The sequence below is a fragment of the Mobula birostris genome, chromosome 3, assembly GCF_030028105.1.
Source record: "Mobula birostris isolate sMobBir1 chromosome 3, sMobBir1.hap1, whole genome shotgun sequence".
NCBI lineage: Eukaryota > Metazoa > Chordata > Chondrichthyes > Myliobatiformes > Myliobatidae > Mobula > Mobula birostris.
The window spans coordinates 17,932,504-17,959,089 of record NC_092372.1 but is presented as its reverse complement, the minus strand read 5'-3'; the positions used below and the strand labels follow the sequence as shown (position 1 = coordinate 17,959,089).

Below are 26,586 nucleotides of genomic sequence, written 5' to 3'. Positions count from 1 at the left end.
CAGCAAGAAAATGAATCTCAGGGTTCTATATGATAATAAATTTACTTTGAGACATTTGAACGTGTGAACCTTGCGTTTTAAATGCAAAGAGCCAAAAAAGGAGACATCTTAAAAGAGAGCAGCGGGCGGGGGAGGGGAAGAGTGCGAAATGGTTTGTGTTACGGCGCGTGTAGAACTGCACTGCGTGCGTTAACTTGCGCAAAACTGCAAACACGTTCATATAAGCAGGAGTTAATGCAGAGGGATTTTTTTTTCTTGGAACTGCCATGGGCAGTTATCGAACCCTCCCTCTTCTTCCAAGAGAAAAAAAATAAAAGTTTATATCTCTCCTCCCCTAGCGATCGTGTTTTTTTTTAAAATCTTGGGTCCAGTCACTCTCGCCTATCTTCATTCCTCGTTGCCGACCCGAGATGGGGCCTGTGCATCAATTCCACACGCTCACTATCTCTCTGCAGGACCTTCTGTAGATAGATGCAACTTTTAACTGAATCATGCTCCGTGCGGGAGAGCGCTTCATCATATCCATTCTTTTTATTTTTAAGCTCCTTGGTTTACCAGCAACAAGTCACGGCAGCGTTCCGCCGGACAGTTTGCATTTTGCAGGCGAAAAACAAGGTTTGTGAATTTTCTAAAATATCCCGATCCTCAGTTTACACCCATACCATTATTAATGGCATTGTAACGTCAGTGCAACTAAACGCTTCGCTGGTACCGTCACTGGAGCTTGGAGATCCTCATAATTACCCGCTGTTTTTTTTCTTCTTTTCAGAAAAGTTTATTAAGACTTTGCAGAATTATGAAATAGTTCATCCCGTCAAAGTGGACGAAAGTGGAACTTTTCTCTCGCAGGACGTCAGTCACTATGTCAATCACGTTGGAAGGCGGGACCTCAGAAAGCGGGGCGACCACGTCTTTTACCAAATTGTTCTCCGAGGGCAAAAACTGTTTTTTAACCTGACCGTGAATCAACCCTTTCTTTCGCCGGGATTCGTCCTTGAGAAAAGGTACGGGAACATAACTGGTGCCGTGATTCATGGCCCCACGGTGAACACGTGCCATTTCACGGGCAAAGTGCAGCATCCAAAACTGGGGAGCGGCGCGGCTGCCGTGAGCACCTGCAAAGGACTGGTAAGTGGCAAGGCGTGGGTTAACTCGTATGGTTCAAACTCTCTGCGAGTGAAATGACGAATTTCTTTAGAGGCGGGACAGTTACCCATTCTCTTCAAAACCATTTAAAACAAGTATGCATTAATAGTTCTCAGCTCTGAAACTGCCAAGTCACACCAATCACCAGAAATAATCAGATGCTTCAGGGTTTTTCCTTATAAATTATAATTATTCGCACAGAAAGTGTCGAAAAGAAGGAGATTCGAAACCAAATCCCGGGATCACACGTTATGAACTTAGTACTTGGTCAGGGAAACTGGTCAGTCCCCTTCAGCACATGCCAAGTGCATCCAACATTTTCTGATTTGGTGGACAAACATTCATTTTGATGTATGCCACGTTTCAACAATAAAGCCAGCTGTGCCTGCACCGTTCCACGGCGCGGTTTGCGTCTCAGCTCCGGGTTTATTTTTCACGCCACAGGCAAAGGTGCGCCGTACAGGTAACTTCAGTATGGTAAAAGAGATGCTGGAAATCTGAAATGAAAGTAGAAAATGCCTGAAATACCTGACAGGTCAGCAGACGCCTCTTGAGATGTATTGCAGTCCCTCAGCCTATACTCAGATTCAGCTTCCATTCTACTCAAAAAAAAAAGTGACTTCCCTCACGCTGTCAGGCTGATCAACACCTCCATCAGAGGTGAGGAGTATGGGTTTGAGAGGGTTAATAAATCAGCCTCGAATGGCAGAGCAGAATCAATAGGTCGAATGGTTTAATTCTGCTCCTGTGTCTTAAGGTCTGCCCAGGAACTTACTTGGCCTGGGTGGCAATTCATCAGAATCTGAAGCCTGGGCCTCGGTTAGTACAGAGCTTTGCTGCAGCACTGGTGAGTTTATGACCTAAGTCGGTGTTTCCTAACCCGTTTTGGCTCAACACCCCCCAAAGCACCTTCATGCTTGCCAACACTCTTAGTAGGCACAATATACTTTCTGGTGACCCCATAGTGTAAAAACATGTCTAACATACGAGAAAATGATTCTACTTTAATTTTTTATTTGTCTTTAAACCTAGCTTATACGTTACCTGTGTGCTGTACTGCAGCTTCAATATCAATGTGACCCTTGAGCTTGATTTTTTTTTAGCAAGAATTGAAATATCTGGTTCAAGTTATGACAGCAAAAGCCGTAAGTCCCCAAGCATAACAATGTCCAAGCGGTTTCCGTTTTATTGTGGGTATGTGGTTCACTGCACTGAAGCCTCGTTCAACAAGGTAGGAGGATGGAAATGCAATGAAGTGCAGTTTGGCTTTTCTCCAAAGGCCAGGAAACTTCATATGACAGTATAGCCACATACCACAAAAGCTGACATTTTTGAACAGCCTTTTTGCTTCTTCATCATTCTGAATTTCGATAATTTCTTGTTGTAAGCTCTCTTCCTGTTCTTCCACCTTGCAAAGAAATGGGTTAAATACTCTGTTTGGAATTTCAAGATCATTCAAATCCTTGAATTGATTCTGAAAATCCTTATTTAGTGACTACAGGTGTAAGCAGTACTCTTGCAAAGCGCCATCTGTGAAAGAGAATGCCGTAATTTCTATGCAGGGAAACTGTGAGAACATCCTTCTCCCAATGTTTTGCTTATGTATTTCCAACTTTCCGATAAAATTGGACACTGCGCTCTTTGCCTGGACTGAATTGAATTTCTCACCCTGCAGTTTAATATTTAGAATTTTCTTTTTGTCATACAGATCGGCTAGATATGCCACATTTGCACGTAGAAGTTCAATCTTGTTGCCCATGCTCTTGTCGGCTTTGAGCAAAAATTTACTCAGCCAGTGTTAAAAAGAACAAACGTTTTAAGCAGCAGCATTTTGACATCCATAACACTTCAATGTGAAGAAGCAAGCATTCAAAGTCTTTATCGTTACCTTGGCATAACTGGCAAAATAGTCTGCAATTTAATGGATGAACTTTAATTTTATTGATAACAGCTATTACAAGAATCATTCTTGATAAAGTTGCTGGCTGAGGTTTTTGGCTGCAAGAAGTTGATGATGTGTTATACAATGGATTGCAATCAGACTTAGAATTTCTTTTTTCATAAATGCCACGAAAAGAGCATGGTGGCCTATCATATATTGGTGCTCCATATATTGCGCATGAAATCATGTTTCTAATTGGAATACAGTACTTTTATCCTCAATATACATTTTGAGCTTGTCGTAAATTGAATCTCTGTTGATTCTTTAAAAACCTTTTACACAAGAGAATCTTTTCATAAACTTTTCCATTTTTGATAGATTACGCATATGCCATTAGCAATGTCTTGTTGTCTCGCACAGTTGACTCATCCAGTTAAATCCCAAATTCTATTTTTTTGTAGCTTTGTGCATAGTTGACACTCAATGCCTTTACTCATTTTGTCAATATGATGAGCTACAATCTTGTTCAATCTTGTTTCCCAAGCTCTTTTTGACTTTGAGCAACAATTTAACCGCAGCGTCAAAGAGATCAAAGGAATATTTTAAACAACATCCTTTTGATGGCTAGCATACTTCAGTGTGAGGAAGCAAGCATTCAAACTCTTCATCATTATCTTAGCATAACTGATGAAATATTCTGCTATTTAATGGATGAACTTTAATTTTGTCGATAGCAGATAGTACAACAGTCATGCTTGAAAATGGTCAGTGGCTGAGGTTTTTGGCTGAGAGGTTGACGATGAATTACACAATGAATGGCAAACAGACTTGGAATTTCTTTTTTCATAAATGCCAGTAAACCAGCATGGTGACCTATCATATATGGTGCACAAGAAATCATGTTCCTAATTGGGATACTTTTACCCTCAATATACATTTTGAGCTCATTGTAAATTGATTCTCTGTTGATATTTGCTTTTAACTTTTTACAGAAGAGAATCTCTCCATATTATTTTCGATAAATCATATATATACCATTAACAATGCCTTGTACAGTTATCTATTTTGAGAACAATGGTGATCACTTCTGATACAGCAGACATTATTAATCTTTCACCAATTGTGTGAGATTTTCCACACTTTGCTATCATTTTGGAAATGTTATAAGAAGCAATGAGGCCACTATCAAGATTATTTTTAGCTTTCTTGAGCAAATGACACCAGTGTGCAATGCTTTTCAAATGCTTCTTTCATCTTACAAATAAGACAAATAAGGCGTCGCTGATCTGAAGAGAACGGAATAAAACCATACTCCAGGGATGTAACTTCATATTGATGCCCTTTCTGTAGCTTCTGTTTCTTAGCAGGATTAGAATTCAAGGCTTCGCCGCCTTCAGACTCAAGATTGTGTCATACGGGGCTAAATTAAAATAAAACATGAAGGCAAAATGGGAACCATAGTGGATGTTGACACCGGCAGCGAGTTGACACGGATGGAACAATGGTAGTGGCACGCAAAGGAACAGCGAGGCAAAGATGGAAGATGATCAGAACAGCGAAAGTTACGTTGACAAGGATTCAGATTGGAATCCGAATGTTAGTCGGAATAGAGCTGGTGTTCGGCAAGTTACCTTTATACTATTACATTTAGCATGATTGACCAATCACATAAGGTCTCATAATCCCCAAAGATAGTTCTTGTCTACACGTATGAAGCCAATGTTGCTTTGAACAGCTCAAGAGGAATCTGGAGTTGGCAGGTTCACTGATTGTTTCTATTTCACCATTTGGTTCTGGCCAGCACTGTATCATTGCACGACCTGCTTTCTGTAGATCTGTAGAGGAAGTTAAGAGGGTGTACTTGACTTACCAACTATTAAATTGCATGAACTCGTTCTGTGCTGTGATTGAGGGGGAATTGTTGGGCACCCTGGTTGCTAATTGATGCATCCCCAGTAATGTCTGTTTGGTTGGTAAAGTTGGATGAGATTGCTAAGATTCAGATGTATTGTGACGACGTGTGCTCACCGCCCGCAGAGCGATGGTTCTCCCTGTTTTCCAGTGCTTCAGCCTTTTTTTTTGGAAGTGCCTGCTCTACTAACACTCGGTCAGGTCTCATGCCTTAAATTAGAGTGCTGCTTACTGCCCCCCCCCAAGAATTTTGAACCCCCCCCAATTATTTCTATTTCCCCTAATGCCCCCTTAGGACATGTAAGTGCCCCTGTTGGGAATCACAGTGATTATTGGCGCACTGGGCAACAAATTCTTAGTGTGCCCTAATGGTGTGCTACCATTTCCAGGCTAGCAGGTTTTAGGCAAAATAGAGCTTTTAATGCAAGTTGTTGAGACTATGTTAAGTGCTGTGAGTTTATTGACAGTATGCAGCCATTTATTAAATACGGCAATGTTTTGGTGAAGAAAAACAGTGGAGCCAAGAGCTTGAGATGTAACTATCAGGTGCCTGAAAGCCCTGGCACAATACCACCAACGATTCTCAATATTTTGAGGATCAGCTGGAAGGACAGACGCACTGACATCAGTATACTGGAGGAGGCCAACATGAACAGCATCTCCACCATGATAAAGCAACACCAACTCCGATGGATAGGTCATATCATTCAGATGCCTAACTCACGTCTCCCTAAATATATCCTTTACTCCCAGTTGAAAGAAGGTCATCGAGCCCCTCATGGGCAAATGAAATGCTTCAAAGATAACATCAACATCAGGCTGAAGGAATTCAACAATACATTTAAAAACTATAGGTGCAGCCAGAAGAAATCTGTTCAAGAGGGAGCTTCACTACATGAGAATGATCTCCGCTGTGCCACAGAGAACAAGCGGCAGCTGTGAAAGGAGAGACTGAGCAACCAAAAGACCTAAACGCTAACCACAGCCGCCACTTACTTGTGCCCACACTGCACCAGAATATGTGGATCCTGGATCAGCCTCTACAGCCACATGAGGACCCAGAGGGTCTGTGGATTTACGGAATTCATTGCCACATACAGCTTTGGTGGCCCGATCCTTGAGGGTGTTTAAGGAGGAGATTGATAGGTATCTAATTAGTCAAGGCATCAAGGGATATGGGGTAAAAGCTGGAAATTGGAACTAGATGGGAGAATAGTTTAGCTCGTGGTGGAGTGGTGGAGTAGACCTGATGGGCCGAATGGCCTACTTCTGCTCCTTTGTCTTGTGATCTTGTGACCCACCAGTAGACAACCCCTAAGGAGAATATCATTCTCCACTTGAGTGATTGTACTACGACAGCTGCATATACAGGTTTCCCCCGCCATCCGAAGGTAGAGCATTCCTATGAAACGGTTCGTAAGCCGAAATGTCGTAAAGTGAAGAAGCAATTACCATTTATTTATATGGGAAAGATTTGTGAGCGTTCGCAGATCCAAAAATAACCTACCAAATCATGCCATACAACACATAAACCCTAAAATAACAGTAACATATAGTAAAAGCAGGAACAATATGATAAGTACACAGCCTATATAAAGTAGAAATACTTTTCCACAATCATTACTGCACTGTTCTCTGTAGCGAAAATCTCGCGCAAACGCCGTAGGCAGTAAATCTCACACAAGCGCTGTTGGCAGAAAATCTCATGCAAGCGCTGTTGGCAAGAACACTCTCTCCAGTAACCTTTAAGCTATGAAGCTGCCAAATCATGCCAAATAACATGTAAAAATACACAGCCTATATAAAGTAGAAATAATGTATGTACAGTGTAGTATCACTTATGGGAATCGGGAAGATAGCTTGCCGAGCACATGGATGATGGTGTGTTAGGCTGAGTCGGAGTTTGGGTAGTGCAGTGGCCCCCACCCTCCAGGCCGCCGAGCGATACATTGCCGCGAAGCATGCAGGGGTCCAGCGGTAGCCGGGATGCACTCAGCACATCTTTAAGAAAAAAGCCGAAATAAACAAGCTAATTAATTAGGTGCCGCCTGACACGTAATTGTCAGTCCAGATCAGTTCCAATTTCCGATTGCGTCGTCTCTAATCTGGGCCGACAATTACGTGTCGGCGGCACCTAATTAATTAGCATGTTTATTTCAGCTTTTTCTTAAAGATGTGCTGTGTGCATCCCGGCTACCGTTGCATTTTCCGCGAATCGGTATCTGTGGCCTGGGGGTTGGGGTGGCGGGACACTGGTGTGTCATCTTGTCGTCTCTTTCCATTCGAGCAGGCAGCTCATCTTCTTCTATCTCTGCCCGCCTCGATGTCGAAGGTTGAGGTTCGTCGTCTGCTGTGGCTGATGTGGAAGGCTTGCTTGACTGCTGAGCCTCGCGCATTTTTCTATCATACAGTTCTTTAATAAGGACTCAAACCATCCTGCAAATATCTCCTAAACTGACGTACCTTTTCAGAATTAAAGTCGTACTTTATCTTTACTCATTCGGTTTCAATAGTTATCCTTTTTTCTTCCAATTGCATCAGCTCTTCATCTGTCAGTTCTTGGTCATGGGATGCCAAAATCTCTTCAACATCATGTCCGTCAGCTTCCACAAGCCAAACTCACGTTGTCCTTACTTCGTTCACCATGATCAAAACGCTTAATTATGTCTAGTTTTACTGTAAGTGTAACACCCTTATGAGCTCTTTCAGGCTTTTCCGATACCATAGAACTCATCTTGCAAACGGCTGCTCACAGGCTCGTGTTAAAGCAAAGCAGTTCCCAATCCGGGGGAGAGTGGCTGCTTGGGGCGCGCTCCCTTTTATCGCGCACTGAATTTTTTTTCGTAACAGTGAAAATACCTTCTGAAAGCGAAAACAGGGTACTAATGTAGGTCTTTCGTAACAGTGAGGTTTCGTAAAGCAAACGTTTGAAAAGCGGGGGACACCCGTATATGTTTTATCAATTGCAGATAAAGATCATATACACTCAGTGGGAACTTTTTTTCAAGGTATCTCCTGAACCTAATAAAATGGCCACTGAGTGTATGTTTGCAGTCTTCTACTTCTGTTTCCATCCATTTCAAGGTTTGACGTGTTGTGCATTCAGAGGTGCTCTTCTGCACACTACTGTTGTAACGTGTGGTTATTTGAGTTACTGTCGCCTTCCTGTCAGTTTGAACTAGTCTGGCCATTCTCCTCTGACCTCTCTCATCAACAAGGCATTTTCACCCACAGGACTGCTGCTCATTGGATTTTTTTTTGGTTTTTCGCTCCATTCCCTGTAACCTCTAGAGAATGTTGTTCATAAAAATCCCAGGAAATCAGCAGTTTCTGAGATACTCAAACCGCACCAGCAGTCATTCTATGGCAGATCACATTTCTTCCCCATTCTGATGTTTGGTCTGGACCTCTTGACCATGTCTGCATGCTTTTATGCCTTGAGTTGCTGCTAGTTGATAGGTGTTTGCATTAATGAACAGGTGTACAGGTGTGCCTAATGAAGTGGCCACTGAGTGTCCATAAGAACATATTTGGAGTGTAACCTGCAATTGATTTACAAAATAAACATTACTGCTTCTTCCTCCTGTTCACTCTTGATGAAAGTTTTCTGTACCAAGAAAGCAAATACTAACAGTTAGAAACTCACTGATCAGTCAATGACAACAAGTGACAGTTTATATCATAACCAGCAGAAGATGTCTTTTATGTATTTTATGTATTTAGAGATACAGGTCAGAATAGGCTGTCCAGGCACTTTGCACCATGCCCACCAGCAAGCCACAACAACCCTGATTTTACCCTAACCCAATCACGGTGCAATTTACATTTAACCTACCTGGTATGTCTTTGGACGGTGGGTGGAAACCCAGCATTCCATAAGGAGGATGTACAAACTCCTTTCAGAGGATGCCAGATTTGAACTCTGAATTCTAACACCCCAAGCTGCAATGACGTCGCACTAACTGCACTGCTTAAATAGTGGTACTGGGATCTTTGTCTCTGGTGAGCCTCGGTTTAGTATCCATCTGTGTGATTTTCATAGCAGTCATAGAGTCTATTCTCACGTACGGATGCGAGACGTGGACACTCACCAAGACGAGGCGGAAGTCTCTAGATGGTTGCTATACACGAATGCTCCAGATGGCTCTTGATGTGAGTTGGCAACAGCACATGACGAATGTTGAGCTCTATAACAACCTACTGATTCTCTCCACTAAAATCGAGGTGAGGAGACTGCAACTAGTGGGACACTGTCTACGCCACCCTGAGCTACCTGCCAGCCTAGTCATCATATGGGAGCCCAAGCACGGGAGGATTAACCCTGGGCGCCCTCCCAAGACTATGGTCAACACGCTCCTAGAAGACAGCGGCGCGGCTAATGTAGATGAATTGAACACACTGATGAGGGAGAGGGAGAAGTGGAGAGTCCATCATCGTGCCTGACGCCGGCCCCCTAGGTCTGAGTCAACATAGTAGTAGTGTCGATATTCTGAGCTGATTTCCTGCTGAAATCAGATCTTCCATAAATCATTATTACTTTTCCTAGTCAATATGGGATGTCTGTCAGCTTTTTATTCATAATAATCAACAATATCTTTTAACAAGCTGATAAAGGTAACTCCTAGTTATAAACACAAAGAGAAGCTGGAAATCCAGACCAACATATACTAAATGCTGGTGGAACTCAGCAGGTCAGGCAGCATCTCTGGAGAGGAATAAACAGATGACATTTCGGGAGTGAAATGGAAGGGCAAGGAGCTGGAACATGAAGATGGGGGAAGGGAAGGAGTACAAGCTGGCAGGTGATAGGTGAAGTCAAGTGAGGGGGACGGTGGGTAGCGGAGGGGGGAGGAAATGAGAAGCTGAGAGGGGATAGGTGGAAGAGACAAAGGGTTGAAGAAGAAATCTCACAGGAGAGAACTGTAAACCTTCCTTTCCAGTCCTGATGAAGATTTATTCCTCTCCATAGATGCAGCCTGACCTGCTGATTTCTTCCAGCATTTTGTGTGTGCATAGCTTGTAGTTAGTGAGTTTATGCTTGAAGAAATGAGCATCTCAAAGTACAAGTTGCTGTAGCCATGAAGTGTGTAACTGCACTAGGTCTTTGAATAAGGTAAAAAAAATCTATGGGAGTTTCTTCTGTTCAAAATACTCCTCTTAAACCAAGGGTTCCCAGCCTGGGGTCCATGTACCCCTCAATTAATGATAGGGGTCAATGACAAAAAAAATGTTGGGAACCCCTGCATTCGGTGAATGCCTAATTTAAATGTTTTGTAACCATTGTATCCACCCCTCCTATATTGATCTGTTAGTGTTAGCCATGAGGAAAATTTTTACTCATTGTCTGGGCTAAACACTCGGGGATTATGGCAGATGTGCTGGGCTTTAGTATAACTCCTTCACTTTGCTGGCTGACATTGGGATAGCCCTGCACCTGATATGTTCTCCTGTCAGCAAGCCAGAAAATGCTTGCTGGACCAATGTGTAAAAATACATTGATGTGGAATTACTTATGCCTCTGAAATGTTCATAATTTGCAGAAGGGTGTGGGATAACTTCACTTAACTTCACTTGCCCATCATTGAAAAGTTCTCACAACTTACGGACTCACTTTCAAAGAATCTTCGCATGATCCCGATATTTATTGCTTATTTTTTAATTATTCTCATTACTTGCTGTCTGAACTTGCACAGTTTGTTGTCTTTTGCACTCTAGTTAAACACCCAAGTTGATGCGGTCTTTCATTGATTATGTTATGATTATTACTCTGTAATGGATTTATTGAGTATGCCTGCATGAAAATGAATCTCAGGGTTGTTTATGGTGACGCATATGTACTTTGATAATAAATTTCTCTGAACTTTGAGATTACTGTTATTGTTAATATTGGTATAAGATGATGGAACAGTAAGCCATATGGAGTATAATCAGGCCATTTGGTCCATGGAGTCTGCTCCACCATTCAGTTTTGGCTGCTTTATTATCCCTTTCAACCTCATTCTCCTGTCTTCTCCCCGTAGGATTTACTAATCAAGAACCTATAGAAGAGCAAGTATTACTGTTTTAGAAAGCAATTGAAACCTCTTACTCACTAACATCAGTGTTAAATAATTAACTTATTTGCCTCGCGTGAATGTGTGATGTCCACTTTATGCAGGTGGACCAAGGCAGTGTGGGTAGTGCCAGACATCTCGTGCTTCATGACACTGTCACTCAGGGCTAATTATTGTTGTTCATCGTTGCTAGTGGTCTTGTTCAATGAACACTTCCATTTTGGCTATGAGATACTGCATTCAGGGATTTTGGCGGGTGACCCGGGTTTTATCCCCTCCTCTCTCCTGGCTGATGTTGGGATAGCCCTGACATCTGGCATGTACTCCCGCCGGCAAGCCAGAAAATGTGACGAACAACCCTGGATCGCACCAAAGGACACAGGGCGTAAATGGAAGCAGATGGAATATCTGATCTGCCAAGGGTCACAGATGCTGAAGGAGACCATAACAGTCATTCCTTATCTATCAAGCTTTCGTTTTGTTACTGGAGTTAACACTTGGTCTGATTTAGCATCGAGGATGTGGAAAATCTCTCACCAGTGTTGATCAAAATATTGCTGCAGCTGTTTAATGGTGATCTTAACAAATTGATGTTCTTTGCTTACAAGGCACAATCCATTGATTTATTAATTGCTTCCAGAACAAGAAATATATTGGTTTACTTGCAGTAAACGCTTCCACTTATGTTTATTTACAAGAGACTCAGAATAAATACTGGACAAATCTTGGGAGGAATATTAGAACATGGGGCATATTATATTTATGGTCTACTGTTGGGACTGAAAAAGCCCTCTTTAGATAAAATTAAAGGAGATTGGGAAAGAATTTACAGATTTTCATATCTGATGAGAGCTGGAAGATTATTTTAAAATTGATTAATTTTTCATCATTATGTGCTCGTCATTCTTTATTACAATTCAAAGTGGTACATAGAGTTCATATGTCTAAAGAAAAGCTTTCCCGTTTCTACGCAGGTATTTCTCCTTACTGTGATAGGTGTACTAATGGAGTGGTTACACTAATTCATATGTTTTGGACATGTCCGAGCCTTGAAAAATTCTGGAAAGATGTATTTCAAACTTTTTCTACACATTTCAATGTTACCTTTAAGCCCGATCCTTTGACTGCCTTGTTTGGTATTGTTGAGGATAGTGCTACAAAACTGAAGCCATCTAACTTGCGGGTATTGGCCTTTATTTCTCTTATGGCCAGGAGGGCGATCTTGCTGAAATGGAAGGAGGCCACCCCGCCCACTCATGCTCAATGACTATCTGATGTTATGTTGTGCTTTGATCCAGAGAAAATTTGTTGTTCAATTTCTGATTCTAAACATGATTTTCTAATGTTATAGGGACCCTTTCTGAATTATTTTCACAATCTTTGAACTGTTATTAAAGTATGGATCTGAGCCATTATTATTATAATATCATATGGTAAGGTATTTTTCTTTTTTCTTTTTTTTAACCAACCAGCTCATTTTGGTAGTGGGGGTAGATTTTTCTTTTAAGAAAATACAATTATTTTATGCTATTTCATTTCATAATTCAATCTTATTCATGATTGATTTGGAATATGCGATACTGTGATCATGTTACTGTGGTTTAAATGTAATGTAACTTTTATTATTTGCTTGTATCCTTATGAATTTTATATTTGTATTCATGTAATTTATATAATATCAATAAAAATATTGAAAAAGAACATGGGGCATAGAAGAGAACAGTAGAGTGCTGTTGTTTCAACCTTTTAATGGCTCTAAGATCAATCCAACCTTTCCCTCCCACAAAGCCCTCCATTTTTCTTCATTCCATGTACCTAAGAGTTTCTTACGAGTTTGTTCTGTGTAAAATACCTTCCTCTGACCTTTCCCCTGTACCTCTTCTAGAAACCATAACATTCCCCTTATTCTCTCCTCTAGTCACCTTGTGTGGGCACGTGGCCAAGGGGTTAAGGCATTCGACTAGTGATCTGAAGCTCGTGAGTTCGAGCCCCAGCCGAGGCAGCATGTTGTGTCCTTGAGCAAGGCACTTAATCACACAGTGCTCTGCGATGACACTGGTGCCAAGCTGTATTGGCCCTTGCCCTTCCCTTGGACAACATCGGTGTCGTGGAGAGGGGAGACTTGCAACTGCCGGTCTTCCGTACAACTTTGCCTAGGCCTGCACCCTGGAGAGTGAAGACTTTCCAGGCGCAGATCCATGGTCTTGCAAGGCTAATGGATGCCTTTATTTAGTCACCTTAAAAGTATATCCTCTATATTAGCCATTGCCGCCGTCGGAAAAATGTGCTGGTCTTCCGATATCAATGCATCTGATCATCTTGTACAGTTACGAGGAATGTTTATTGGCTCTGGGCCTGCATTCACTGGAATTAGGAAGAATGAGGGGTGACCTTACTGAAAGCTATAGAATGTTGAAAGGCCTTGGTAGAGTGAATGTGGTAAGGATCGTTCCTATGGTGGGGGAGTCTAAGACTAGAGGACACAGCCTCAGAATCAAGGGGCGCCCTTTTAGAATGGAGATGTAGAGGAATTCCTTTAGCCAGAGCGTGGTGTATCTGTGGAATTCATTGTTACAGGTGGCTGCGGAGGCTGTGGCTATATTTGAGGCAGAGGTTGATAGGTTCTGGATTAGTCAGGCCGTGAAGGGATACAGGGAGAAAGCAGGAGATTGGGGCTAAGAAGGAGAATGGATCAACCGTGATGACATGGCAGAGCAGATGATGGGCCAGATGACCTTATTCTTCTCCGTTATGTCTTGTATCAGGTCTCCTGTCATTTCTTTCACTCCAAAGAGAAAAGCCCTAGCTCACTCAACGTTTCCTCATAAGACATGTTGTTTAATCAAGGCAGCATCCTGGCAGATCTCCTCTGCACTCTCTCTAAACCTTCCACATTCTTCCTATAAAGAGACAACCAGCAACTGAACACACCAGAATTTTATAGAGGTGTAACATTAACTCAAGGCTCTTGAGCTCCGTCTCTGAACTAGCAAAGGACAACGCATCACACTATTTCTTAACCACTCTATCAATTTGTGTGGCAACATTGAGGAATTTATGGACTTGGATCCTCCCCCCATATCCCTCTGTTCCTTCACACTTAGACTGCTCAGCTTCAATACACTTTGCACCCTCCCGGAACTCTGATGCAAATTTATTGAGGCAGAGAGAAGGGGTATCTTGAACTTTACACAATAATATTATACACCTTATCCTCGTTATATGCAGGGGATACGTTCCTTGCAGTCGACGCGTAACGTGAAGTCGCATAATGTGAATAATTATTTAAATGGAGAAAATAGGGATGCGTTCCAGAGGGCTTCCTAAATATGTTTTATCTGTAATTTATTTACATTTTCATACCAATACAACACAAAAGCAGTACTACAAAGCAACATTTGTATTATAGTTAGTCAATTTAAGGTAATAGTCAATGTAATAGATCATAGAAAGTTAACATGCTAGGGTGTACAGTACTCACCAACAGTGGCAGGTGTGTTCGCTCCGAGCGATGAGTGGTTGTTGTGGTGTCGGGCAGCTTTACATGGATAGGGTGGTTAAGAAAGCTTATGGGATGTTACCTTTCGTAAGTCGAGGGATAGAGTTTAAGAGTCACGATGTAATGATGCAGCTCTATAAAACTCTGGTTAGGCCACACTTGGAGTATTGTGTCCAGTTCTGGTCACCTCACTATAGGAAGGATGTGGAAGCATTGGAAAGGGTACAGAGGAGATTTACCAGGATGCTGCCTGGTTTAGAGAATATGCATTATGATCAGAAATTAAGGGAGCTAGGGCTTTACTCTTTGGAGAGAAGGAGGATGAGAGGAGACATGATAGAAGTGCACAAGATACTAAGAGGAATAGATAGAGTGGATAGCCAGCGCCTCTTCCCCACGGCGCCACTGCTCAATACAAGAGGACATGGCTTTAAGGTAAGGGGTGGGGAGTTCAAGGGGGATATTGGAGGAAGGTTTTTTTACTCCTAGAGTGGTTGGTGCGTGGAATGCACTGCCTGAGTCAGTGATGGAGGCAGATACACTAGTGAAGTTTAAGAGACTACTAGACAGGTATATGGAGGAATTTAAGGTGGGGGGGTTTTATGGGAGGGTTTGAGGTTTGAGGGTCGGCACAACATTGTGGGCCAAAGGGCCTGTACTGTGCTGTACTATTCTATGTTCTTAAATGGGTTTCAGTTCGCCTTGCTATATGCCTATCTATCACCCCCGCATAGTGTCTCGAATGATCTGGAGTTTATCCAGTTCCAGCCCCAACTCCTTAATGCGAAGTGTTAGAAGCTGCAGCTGGATGCACTTCTTGCAGTTGTGGTCATCAGGGACACTGGGGGTCTCCCTGCCTTCCTATGCCCCTTAAGATGAGCATTCTGGTATCCTGTCTGGCATCTGTGCTGTCCTAGCTGAGCAGGTATAAAGAAGGGAAGGAAAAAAACACGAGTTTTTCTTTCGTTTTCTTTCTCTGATTGAAGCCTCTCTTTGCTGAAGCCTCAAGATCATCACTCTGACTCTGTCCACTGAGATGATGGCCACTGCGCTTGCCCCTGCCTTCCTTTAATTTGCTCTTGCTGATTAAATGCTGATTTGTCACTGATCAAAGCTCTTCTTCATTGTAGCAACCCACTGCTGCCTTTTTAGTTCTCAGGAGTGGACCTAATTGAAATTCCCTCCTCTGAAAACTTCCTATGTCCGGATGTCCACTGGTCAAAGCTCTTCTGTCCTTCTTCTTTACTTCTTCCACCAATTACCTTTCAGCTTCTTACTTCATTCACCCCTCCCCCACACACACGGTCTCACTTATCATCAGCCTGCTTGTTCTCCTTCCCCTCCCCATCTTCTTACCCTGGCTTCTTCTGTCTTCTGTCTTCCCTCTGAGTTCCTACAGCAGTTTGTGTTTGTTGCTCTGGACTTTCAGCAAATTTGGAACCTCTTGCATTTATTCATACCATTAGGGCTTGTGATCTAATTTGACACACAATTCTAATGTGTGGTTTCATTATTGTTTCTGAGTGCCCGTCCTATTGAGTACTGAGTTAAGAAGATGATCATACTAGTCCCAGAAGAGGCTCAGGAATTGTTGAATTTTTGATTGATTTCTTGCCCACACATTCTATTCATAATAAATATTGTTTTAATTTTAACTTGGGGCATGCAGGAGACTGAAAAGAGACAGAAAATACTGAATTCTTGCATTGCTTTTCATGATCTCAGGCTTCCCCAAAAGTGGTGAAATACTTTTAGTAGTTTGTAGAGTGTTTAGATTGCCAAAGTTCAAAGCTCAAAATAAATTGATTATCAAAGTACATATATGTCACCCTATACAATCTTGAGATTCATCTTCCTGCGGGCATTCACAGTGAAAACAAGAAACACACTGTACGGTAGTGTAGTGGTTAGCCCAACACTTTACAGTATTAGTGACCTGGGTTCAATTCCCACTGCTGCCTGTAAGGAGATTGTACGTTCTCCCTGTGTCCGCATGGGTTTCCTCGAGGTGCTCCAGTTTCCACCCTCAGTCTGAAGAATTCCCATTTGGTAGTTTAATTGGTCATTGTAAAATGTCCTGTGATTAGGCTAGGATTACATTCAGGGGATTGCTGAACAGTGTGGTTTGAAGTGCCGGAAAGGTCTATTCAAAAGTTGATTTATATCAAAGCATGTATCCATATACAACTTTGAAATTTGTTTTCTCCAGCTAGCCATGAAACAAGCAAAGAAATGAAAGTTGTTCAGAGAGAAACATCAAACCCACTTCGCCTGTACATAAAAGAATGGCATCCCGATCTTCAACCCAAAACCCCTCCCCCATCCCTCCACACAAAATGGAACATTGAACATAGAATAGTACAGCACAGTACAGGCCCTTTGGCCCACATTGTTGTGCCGACCCTCAAACCCTGCCTCCCATATAACCCCCCACCTTAGATTCCTCCATATATCTGTCTAGTAGTCTCTTAAACTTCACTAGTGTATCTGCTTCCACCACTGACTCAGGCAGTGCATTCCACGCACCAACCACTCTGAGTAAAAAACCTTCCTCTAATATCCCCCTTGAACTTCCCACCCCTTACCTTAAAGCCATATCCCCTTGTATTGAGCAGTGGTGCCATGGGGGAGAGGTGCTGGCTATCCACTCTATCTATTTCTCTTAATATCTTATATACCTCTATCATGTCTCCTCTCATCCTCCTTCTGTCCAAAGAGTAAAGCCCTAGCTCCCTTAATCTCTGATCATAATGCATACTCTTTAAACCAGACAGCATCCTGGTAAATCTCCTCTGTACTCATTCCAATGCTTCCACATCCTTCCTATAGTGAGGCGACCAGAACTGGACACAGTACTCCAAGTGTGGCCTAACCAGAGTTTTATAGAGCTGCATCATTGCCTCACGACTCTTAAACTCTATCCCTCGACTTATGAAAGCTAACACTCCATAAGCTTTCTTAACTATCCTAACTACCTGTGAGGCAACTTTCAGGGATCTATGGACATGTATCCCCAGATCCCTCTGCTCCTCCACACTAACAAGTATCCTGTCATTTACTTTGTACTCTGCCTTGGAGTTTGTCCTTCCAAAGTGTATCACCTCACACTTCTCCGGGTTGAACTCCATCTACCACTTCTCAGCCCACTTCTGCATCCTATCAATGTCTCTCTGCAATCTTTGACAATTCTCTACACTATATACAACACCATCATCCTTTGTGTCATCTGCAAATTTGCCAACCCACCCTTCTACCCCCACATCCAGGTCATTATTAAAATCATGAAAAGTAGAGGTCCCAGAACCAATCCTTGTGGGACACCACTAGTCATAACCCTCCAATCCGAACGTACTCCCTCCACCATGACCCTCTGCCTTCTGCAGGCAAGCCAATTCTGAATCCACCTGGCCAAACTTCCCTGGATCCCATGCCTTCTGACTTTCTGAATAAGCCTACCATGTGGAACCTTGTCAAATGCCTTACTAAAATCCATATCGATCACATCCATTGCACTACCCTCATCTATATGCCTGGTGACCTCCTCAAGGAACTCTATCAGGCTTGTTAGACATGATCTGCCTTTCACAAAACCATGCTGACTGTCCCTGATCAGACCATGTTTCTCTAAATGCCCATTGATCCTATCTCTAAGAATCTATTCCAACAGCTTTCCCACAACAGACGTAAGGCTCACTGGTCTATAATTACCCGGACTATCCCTACTACCTTTTTTGAACAAGGGGACAACATTCACCTCCCTCCAATCTTCCGGTACCATTCCCGTAGACAACGAGGACATAAAGATCCTAGCCAGAGGCTCAGCAATCTCTTCTCTCGCCTCGTGGAGCAGCCTGGGGAATATTCCGTCAGGCCCCTGGGACTTATCCGTCCTAATGTATTTTAATAACTCCAACACCTCCTCTCCCTTAATATCAGCATGCTCCAAAACATCAACCTCACTTTTGGGTGGGGGAGGGGGGGTTCTCCTTGAAACCTATCAAATATTGACAGGTCTGGAGGTTTCCTATAGTGGGTGAGTCTAGAACCAGAGGGCACGGTGTCAAACTAGAAAGATGCCCATTTAGAACAGAGATGAGGGGGAATTTATTCAGCCAGAGTGTAGTGAATCAGTGGAATTCACTGCTACTGGCGGCTTTGGAAGTCAAGTCATTGGGTATATTTAAAGTGGGGGTTGATGGTTTCATAATTAGTTCGTCAATGGATGGGGAGAATTAAGGAGAACAGGGTGAGAGAGATAAATCAGTCATGATGGAATAGTGGAGCAGATTTGATGGGCAGAATGGCCAACTTCTGATCCTATGTCTTATGGTCTTGTGATTACAGTATTTATATATTCATGAGTGATAGTGGCTATCCATTGTATCTGACAATGATACGAAACCTGTTCAGGAGAATTTTTAAAGTGGAAAAGCCGTTGCACTGGGGCAATTCCACTCTCTTGTCCTCAGAAGTCCAGGTCCAGTGGTACGAACAAACGTCACAAACTGGGGTCTTCTTTGGTTGCAGTGAGTGACCCTGATGTCTTCTGTGCCTTGTCCATAAGACCATAAGATATAGGAGCAGAAGTAGGCCACTCAGCCCATTGAGCCTGCTTCACCTTTCATCGTGGGCTCATCCAATTCTTCCAGTCATCCCCACTCCCCTGCTTTCACCCATACCCTTTGATGCCCTGGCTAATCAAGAACCTATCTCTGCCTTAAGTACACCCAATGACTTGGCCTCCACAGCCGCTCATGGCAGCAAATTCCACAGATTTACCACCTTCTGACTAAAGTAATTTTTCCGCATCTCAGTTTGAAAAGGATGCCCTTCAATCCTGAAGTCCTGCCCTCTTGTCTTAGACTCCCCTACCATGGGAAATAACTTTGCCATACCTAATCTGTTCAAGCCTTTTAACATTCAGAATGTTTTTCTGAGATCCCCCTCATTCTCCTGAACTCCAGGGAATACAGCCCAAGAGCTGCCAGACGTTCCTCATACGGTAACCCTTTCATTCCTGGAATCATTCTCATGAATCTTCTCTGAACCCTCTCCAATGTCAGTATATCCTTTCTAAAATAAGCCTAAAACTGCACATAATACTCCAAGTGTGGTCTCATGAGTGCCTTATAGAGCCTTAACATCACATCCCTGCTCTTATATTCTATACTTCTAGAAATAAGTGCCAACATGAATGCTTCACAACCGACTCAACCTGTAGGTTGACCTGGAGGTTAACCTTTAGGGTATCTTGCACAAGGACTCCCAAGTCCCTTTGCATCTCTGCATTTTGAATTCGCTCCCCATCTAAATAACAGACTGCCCGTTTATTTCTTCCACCAAGGTGCATGACCATACACTTTCCAGCATTGTATTTCATTTGCCACTTCTTAGCCATTCCCCTTAATCATCCAAGTCTCTCTGCAGGCTCCGTTTCCTCAACCCTACCCGCTCCTTTGGAACCCAGCTGCACCGGCTGCTCATACGACCATCCACCACCTGCTCCCGTGGCTTCACATGACCCTGATGGGGGCTGAGCAGGTGCTGCACCTTGCCCAAGGGTGACCTGCAGGCTAGCAGAGGGAAGGAGCGCCTTGCACCTCCTTTGGTAGAGGTGTATCTCCACCCCACCACCAATGAATGATAGTTCAATGCCTCTAAAAGTTAAAGGATGCTGCACATTATCAGCATCATATAGTTAAACATCCTAGAGCCTGAAGATCCACACTTAATGTTTTAAGAATAGCGCCTTCCCCTTCGCTGTTAGGTATTTGAATGGCCTGTGAAGTCTACCTCTATTTGTCTTTTGTGCTATTTGTTTTTGTAACTTACAGTATTTTGTTTTGTATATATCTTTTAAATAGCTAAGTTAAAATGAATAGTGCAAAATAACTGGAATAAAAAAAAGGAGTGAGCACGTGTTCATTGGTTCAGTGTCCATTTATATATCAGATGACAGAGGGGAAGAAGCTGTTCCTGTATCACTGTGTGTGTGCTTTCAGGCTTCTGTACCACCTTCCCAATCGTAACAGTGTGAAGAGGGCATGTCCAGGGTGGTGGGGGCCCTTAATGATGGGCATCACCTTGAAGGTGTCTTGGATTCTTTGGAGGCTAGTACACATGATGAAGCTGACTAATTTTACAAGTTTCCACAACTTATTTTGATCTTATGCAGTAGTGCCCCTGCCCCCATACCAGATGGTCTGACAGCTCTCAAAGAAAACGATAGAAAACATATGACAGTGATAATGAACCTGGTTCTGTTTATTGGAATTTTTTTGCTGTTTTTGGGGAATGAAATAATGGGTTGTAGAATTAGAGTCATACAGAACTAAAGTAGACTTTTTGTCCCACAGAGTCTGCACTAACCACCAACCACTTAAATACTCTGATCAGAGAACATAGAACAGCATTGCACAGGAACAGGCTCTGTGGACAATGATGTTGTGCTGAACAAATTACATTACTAATCAAATGCTCAACTAAACTGACCACTTCTGCCTACGCAACATCCATATCCTTCTATTTCCTCAACATTCACGTAGCTATCTTTGAGATTCTTGAACACGTCTATCATATTGGACTTCTCCACCTCTATCCCAGGCAACTACATTCCAGATATGCAGCATTACCTGTATAAAAGAAAAACTAGGCCTGCATGTCTCCTTCAAACTTACCAACCCTCTCACTTTCAATGCATGTCCTGTGGAATTAGACATTTCAACCCTGGGAATCCTATACTAATTCCATTTCATTCTTCTTTCTACCTTCCGCTCAACTTTCCCCAGAACCTATGACTCACCTGTGTGCTTGGGGCAACCCATGTGCACACCTTTGGGATGAAATTTGGAGCGCACTGCGGAAATCAATGCAGCCACAAGGAGAACATGCAGACTCCCCACAGACAGTATCCAAAGTCAGCATTAAATTCCGGTCTCTAGCACTCTGAGGTAGCAGTTTTACCAGCTACGCACCTGTATCCCCTCCTCCCCCACCCCCTCAAGTTGTGTTTTAACTTGTCAAAATTTTACAAATTAAACTTTATTCTTCAAACAGCTGTGAAAAGTGTCCTAAATCTCCTTCTGTCATCTGCCACGTCTGCTCAAGTCCATAAATCCCTCAAAGTTGCCATGCAAGTTGATTGGGTGGTTAACAAATTGTATAGTGTGTTGATCTTCATTAGTTGGAAGGTCGAGTTCAAGAACCGTGAACTCAATCTAAAAAAACTCTGGTTAGAACACACCTGGAGTCTTGTTCTGGTTGCCTCATTAAAAGAAGAACGTGGAAGAGAGGGTGCCGAGGAGATTTACCAGGATGCTACCTGGGTTAGAGAGCATGTCTTATGAGGAATGGTTGAGTGAGCTTGGGTGTTCCTCCTTGGAGTGAAGGTTGTTGGGAGGTGACTTGATAGAGGTATACTGGATAATAAGAAGTATAGATTGAGTGGTCAGTCAGAGACTTTTTAACCTGGGTGAAAAACGGCTAATATAAGGGGGTATTATTTTAAAGTGATTGGAGAAGGATGTAGGGTATATTTAGGAGATGGGTTTTTTACACAGAGTGGTGAGTGCATGGAATGCACTGCCAAGGGTGAGGTTAGAGGCAGATACTTCAGGGACTTTTAGATAGACACGTTGATAGAACAATGGATGGCTCTGTGGGAGGGAAGGGCCTATACTGTGTTGTAATATTCTATATTCTAAGATGAATTGTTTTCTCTGTGGGTCCTGTGATAAGATGACATGGGTGTTATTGGCCAATGGTACAATGTACTATTAACCCTCAAAGATCTAACTTTGAACTTCCTGTTGCTCTGGAAACCTGAGTTGAATGAGATTCCTCTCACAGAGCAGATATATTTGGCAGTTACCTCAAAGCTGGGGACAGATTTGTTAAGGATCACTGTGTTAGACTGTCCCCAGCCCAGCTGTGAAAGGAGGAGGGACGGGCATTGGGCTAGCAACCGCATTCCGTAAAAACCCCGAGCCACAGAAACACCAACAGAAGCTCCGAAGACCTCATTCCTTGGAGTGGAAGGATCTTTGCCTAGAAGTCATGAGGTGAAAGCGGAAGCCACAGTGCCAGTTAACCTTTTGGACTCTGGCGAGCTGTGGTCAGTGGTCTATGCTCCAGTAGGGAGGGGGAGAAGAAGAAGAAGACTACTACTACGTTTAGATAAAAGCCAAGAGTGCTGCTTTAAATCTCCCTTACCTCGGGAACTTTTTATTAGGGTGTAGATCAGAAATTCCATTGCACAAATTACTCAAAACAAGCTAATTAATATCACAGGTGGTGAAGCATTTTTCTTAAATGTTGACAAAGATTTTGCAAAGAAAAGAACACTGGGCAGAATGAGGGTGGGTTCAGACAGCTGCCCAGACTTGCATTGAGCTATCGTAGCTGTATGTCCTCCAGCACATTTTCAGATCAAGGCATTGGCAATTCGGGACAAGAATGAGAAGAAAGTTCTTTTCACCCAGAGGTGATTAATCTTTGGAATTTGCTGCCTAAGAGTGCAGATGTAGTTCTGTCACTGAGTATTGATTTTTAGATATTAAGGGATTTAAGGACATGGAATTAGTGCAGAAAAGTGGCATAGAGATAACAGATCAGCCTTTATATTATTGAATAGCGGAGCAGCCATGGGAATCCAAATAGGTTGTCCCTGATTCAGTTTAATGTGCCCTTATCTTCACACACTCACAAATCTTAAAAGCCTGTGTCTATTAAATCTTGTATACAAAATCATGAGGGGTATATAGAGAGTAAATGCAAGCAGGCTTTTTCCACTGAGATTGGGTGAGACCAAAAATACAGATTATGTTTTTTTTTAATTTATTCATTTACGGGATGCGGGTACTGTCAGCTAAGCCAGCATTTATTGCCCATCGCTAGTTGCCCTTGAGAAGGTGGTGATGAGCTGCCTTCTTGAACCGCTGCAGTCCCTGAGGTGTAGATACACCCACAGTGCTGATAGGGAGGGAATTCCATGATTTTGATCCAGTGACAATGAAGGAATGACGATATGTTTCCAAGTCAAGCTGGTGAGTGACTTGAAGGGGGGTTTCCAAATGGTGGTGTTCCCAGGTGCTGTTCTTCTCTTTCTAGATGGTGGTGGTTGTGGGTAAGCAAGGTGCTGCCTTGGGAACTTTGGGGTGTTGTTGCAGTGCATCTTGTAGATAGTACACACTGCTGCAACTGTTCATTGATGGTGGAGGGACTGGATGCTTGTGGGCAGGGAACCAATCAAGTGGGCTGCCTTGTAACTGGATGGTGTTGAGCTTCTTGAGTGCTGATGGAGCTGCACTCATCCAGGAGAGTGGCGAGTATTCCATTACACACCTGACCTGAGCCTTGTAGATGGTGGACAAGCTTTGGGGAGTCAGGAGGTGAGTTACCTACCACAGGATTCCTAGACCTTGACCTGCTTCAGCATCCACGGTGTTTATATCACTAGACCAATTCAGTTTCCTGTCGATGGTAACTCCCAGGATGTTGATAGGGTCAAAGTTGACATGTTTAAGGGGAATATTGGGGGCAACTTCTTCACTCAGAGGGTGGTGGAAGTGTGGAACAAGCTGCCAGTGGAAGTGGTGGATGCGAGGTCGATTTCATCATTTAAGAGAAATTTAGAGTGGGGTTTGGAGGTCTGTGGTTCAGGTTCAGATTGATGGGAATGGCATGGACTAGATGGGCTGAAGGGCCTGATTCTGTGTTTTAGTGCTCTGTGACTCAATCACTTTGTTTCACCTGAGTTTTGTCAGCATTACTAATTTGCAGCACCCCAGGCGATTGTCTATGAACACACTCTCATAAAGGTTCCTGTTCCATTAACTTTGCGTATGGAATTCAAGTACAGCAAAGGTTGTAAGACAGCTGTGCATCTGAATGATCCATTGGTTGGAGGCGAGCATAGATGCTGCGTCTGATCTGCAAGCCTGGGCAGTATGATATGGAGGGCCAACTGTTGCCCATGAAATAGGCTGCCCCTCTCCACGCATCCGATGAACCCAAAAGAATAGCAGAGACTGATACAGTTTGGCACCAATGGTATCACAGGAGCTGTCAGTCAGCATTGAATTTAACATAGGTCTGCTTTAGGGGCTCCAGTCCTGTATTTTTTCTCGGGGTTTATTCCCGAAGCGTCCCCCATGGATGGATATAGCCCCAAGGCAGCGGAGGTTTAAGATCAGTTTTCCATCTCCAACATGAACCACCAATCATGGCTGACAAGATGAAGCAACTGGTTTTAAGGCACCAGTAGCTCTCCTCTGCCCCTTCTCATGTGATAGCAATGGTTCCACCGGGCTTAGTAACTAAACCACACATGAACGCTGCGAGTTGGACTAGGTTGTCAGAAGCTTTTTGCCACGTGTGTCATTGAGAGCTTATCCCCAATACCTCCTCTGGTTATGACAACTTTAAGGAAAATAATATCATTATTTTTGCACTAATCGGGCAGATGATGCGTTGGAACAGTGCATAGTGGATACAGCGCCAATGGCCAGGGTTCAATTCTACTGTCTATAAGGAGTTTGTATGTTCCCCCCGTGACTGTGTGATTTTCCTCCGGGTGCTTTGGTTTCCTCTCATATTCTAAAGACGTGCAGGTTAATAGGTTAATTGGTTACATGGGTGTAATTGGGCAACGTGGGCTCGTTCGGTCAGAAAGGCTGTATCTCTAAAAAGCTTAAGGGAGCCTGGAAGTATGTACCACCGGTCTCAAGGAGAGCCTCATCCCCACTCCTTTAAGATTATTAAATAGTTTCCCAGTTGGACTCTTGACCTCACAATCTACCTCGCTATGATCTTTTCCCCTTTTTACACTTTTTCAGTAGCTTTTAGACTTTATTTTGCATTGTGATTGTTTTACCTTGTTGTAGCTCAATGTGCTGTGTAATGATCTAATCTGTATGAATTTTAAAAACACAACTTTGATGTGTGTAATCTGTATGATCAAGGTTTCCACTGGATCTCAGTACATGTCACAATAATAAAGCAATAACAAATTCAAAATTTTATGTTTAACATTTAAAGACAATGTATTTAATCAGTTTCTTGAATTTAAGCTCTCCAGATGCCCTGGTGTGATTTAAGCTCATGTATCCAGATCAGTGATTTAGAACTCCGACTTCAATTCTTGTAATATAACCATGAAACAATCTTTGCATTATGAGCATTCGTTCATGGTCATGTTACCTGACCATCATTCCCCTCTCATAGCACATTACCATGGCAACCATTTGGTATGCAACAACATGGACATTGATAGGATGCAAAGCTGGACTAAGAAGTGGCAGATGGAGTTCAGCCCAGGTAAGTGTGAGGTGGTTCATTTTGGTAGGTCAAATGTGATGGCAGAATACAGCATTAATGGTTAGACTCTTAACATTGTGGAGGATCAGAGGGATCTTGGGTCCAAGTCCATAGGACATTCAAAGCTGCTGCACAGGTTGACTCTGTAGTTAGAACCATAGAACACTACAGCACAGAAAACAGGCCATTCGGCCCTTCTAGTCTGTGCCGAAACTTTATTCTGCTAGTCCCACTGACCTGCACCCAGTCCATAACCCTCCAGACCTCTCCCATCCATGTACCTATCCAATTTATTCTTAAAATTTAAGAGTGAACTCGCATTTACCATGTCAGATGGCAACTTGTTCCACACTCCCACCACTCTCTGTGAAGAAGTTCCCCAGAATTTTCCCCTAAACCTTTTCCTTTTCACCCTAAAGTCATGTCCTCTCTTATTTATCTCTCCTAATCTAAGTGGAAAGAGCCTACTCGCATTTACTCTGTCTATACCTCTCATAATTTTGTAAACCTCTATCAAATCCTCCCTCATTCTTTTATGCTGCAAGGAATAAAGTCCAAACCTGTTCAATCTTTTCCTGTAACTCAACTCCTGAAGACACGGCAATATCCTAGTAAGTCTTCTCTGCACTCTTTCAATCTTACTGATTTCCTTCCTATAGTTCGGTGACCAGAACTGCACACAATAAAGAAGGCATACAGTGCATTGGCCTTCGTCAATCATGGGAACGAGTTTAAGAGCCGAGAGGTAATGTTACAGCTATAAAGGACCCTGGTCAGGC

At 42.9% G+C, this 26,586-nt stretch overlaps 1 protein-coding gene across 2 annotated transcripts in view; it reads left to right on the top strand.

Moving 5' to 3' along the window:
• The first annotated feature begins 329 nt into the window (after window positions 1-329).
• Window positions 330-26,586, top strand: part of LOC140194909 (A disintegrin and metalloproteinase with thrombospondin motifs 12-like) — a 688,485-nt gene continuing 662,228 nt past the window's right edge. For both annotated transcript variants that reach the window (XM_072252276.1, XM_072252277.1), the window contains exons 1-2: window positions 330-615; window positions 770-1,128. In XM_072252276.1, the coding sequence (XP_072108377.1) occupies window positions 492-615; window positions 770-1,128 (483 nt within the window). In that variant the 5' untranslated portion in view covers window positions 330-491. The remainder of the gene's footprint in view (window positions 616-769; window positions 1,129-26,586) is intronic.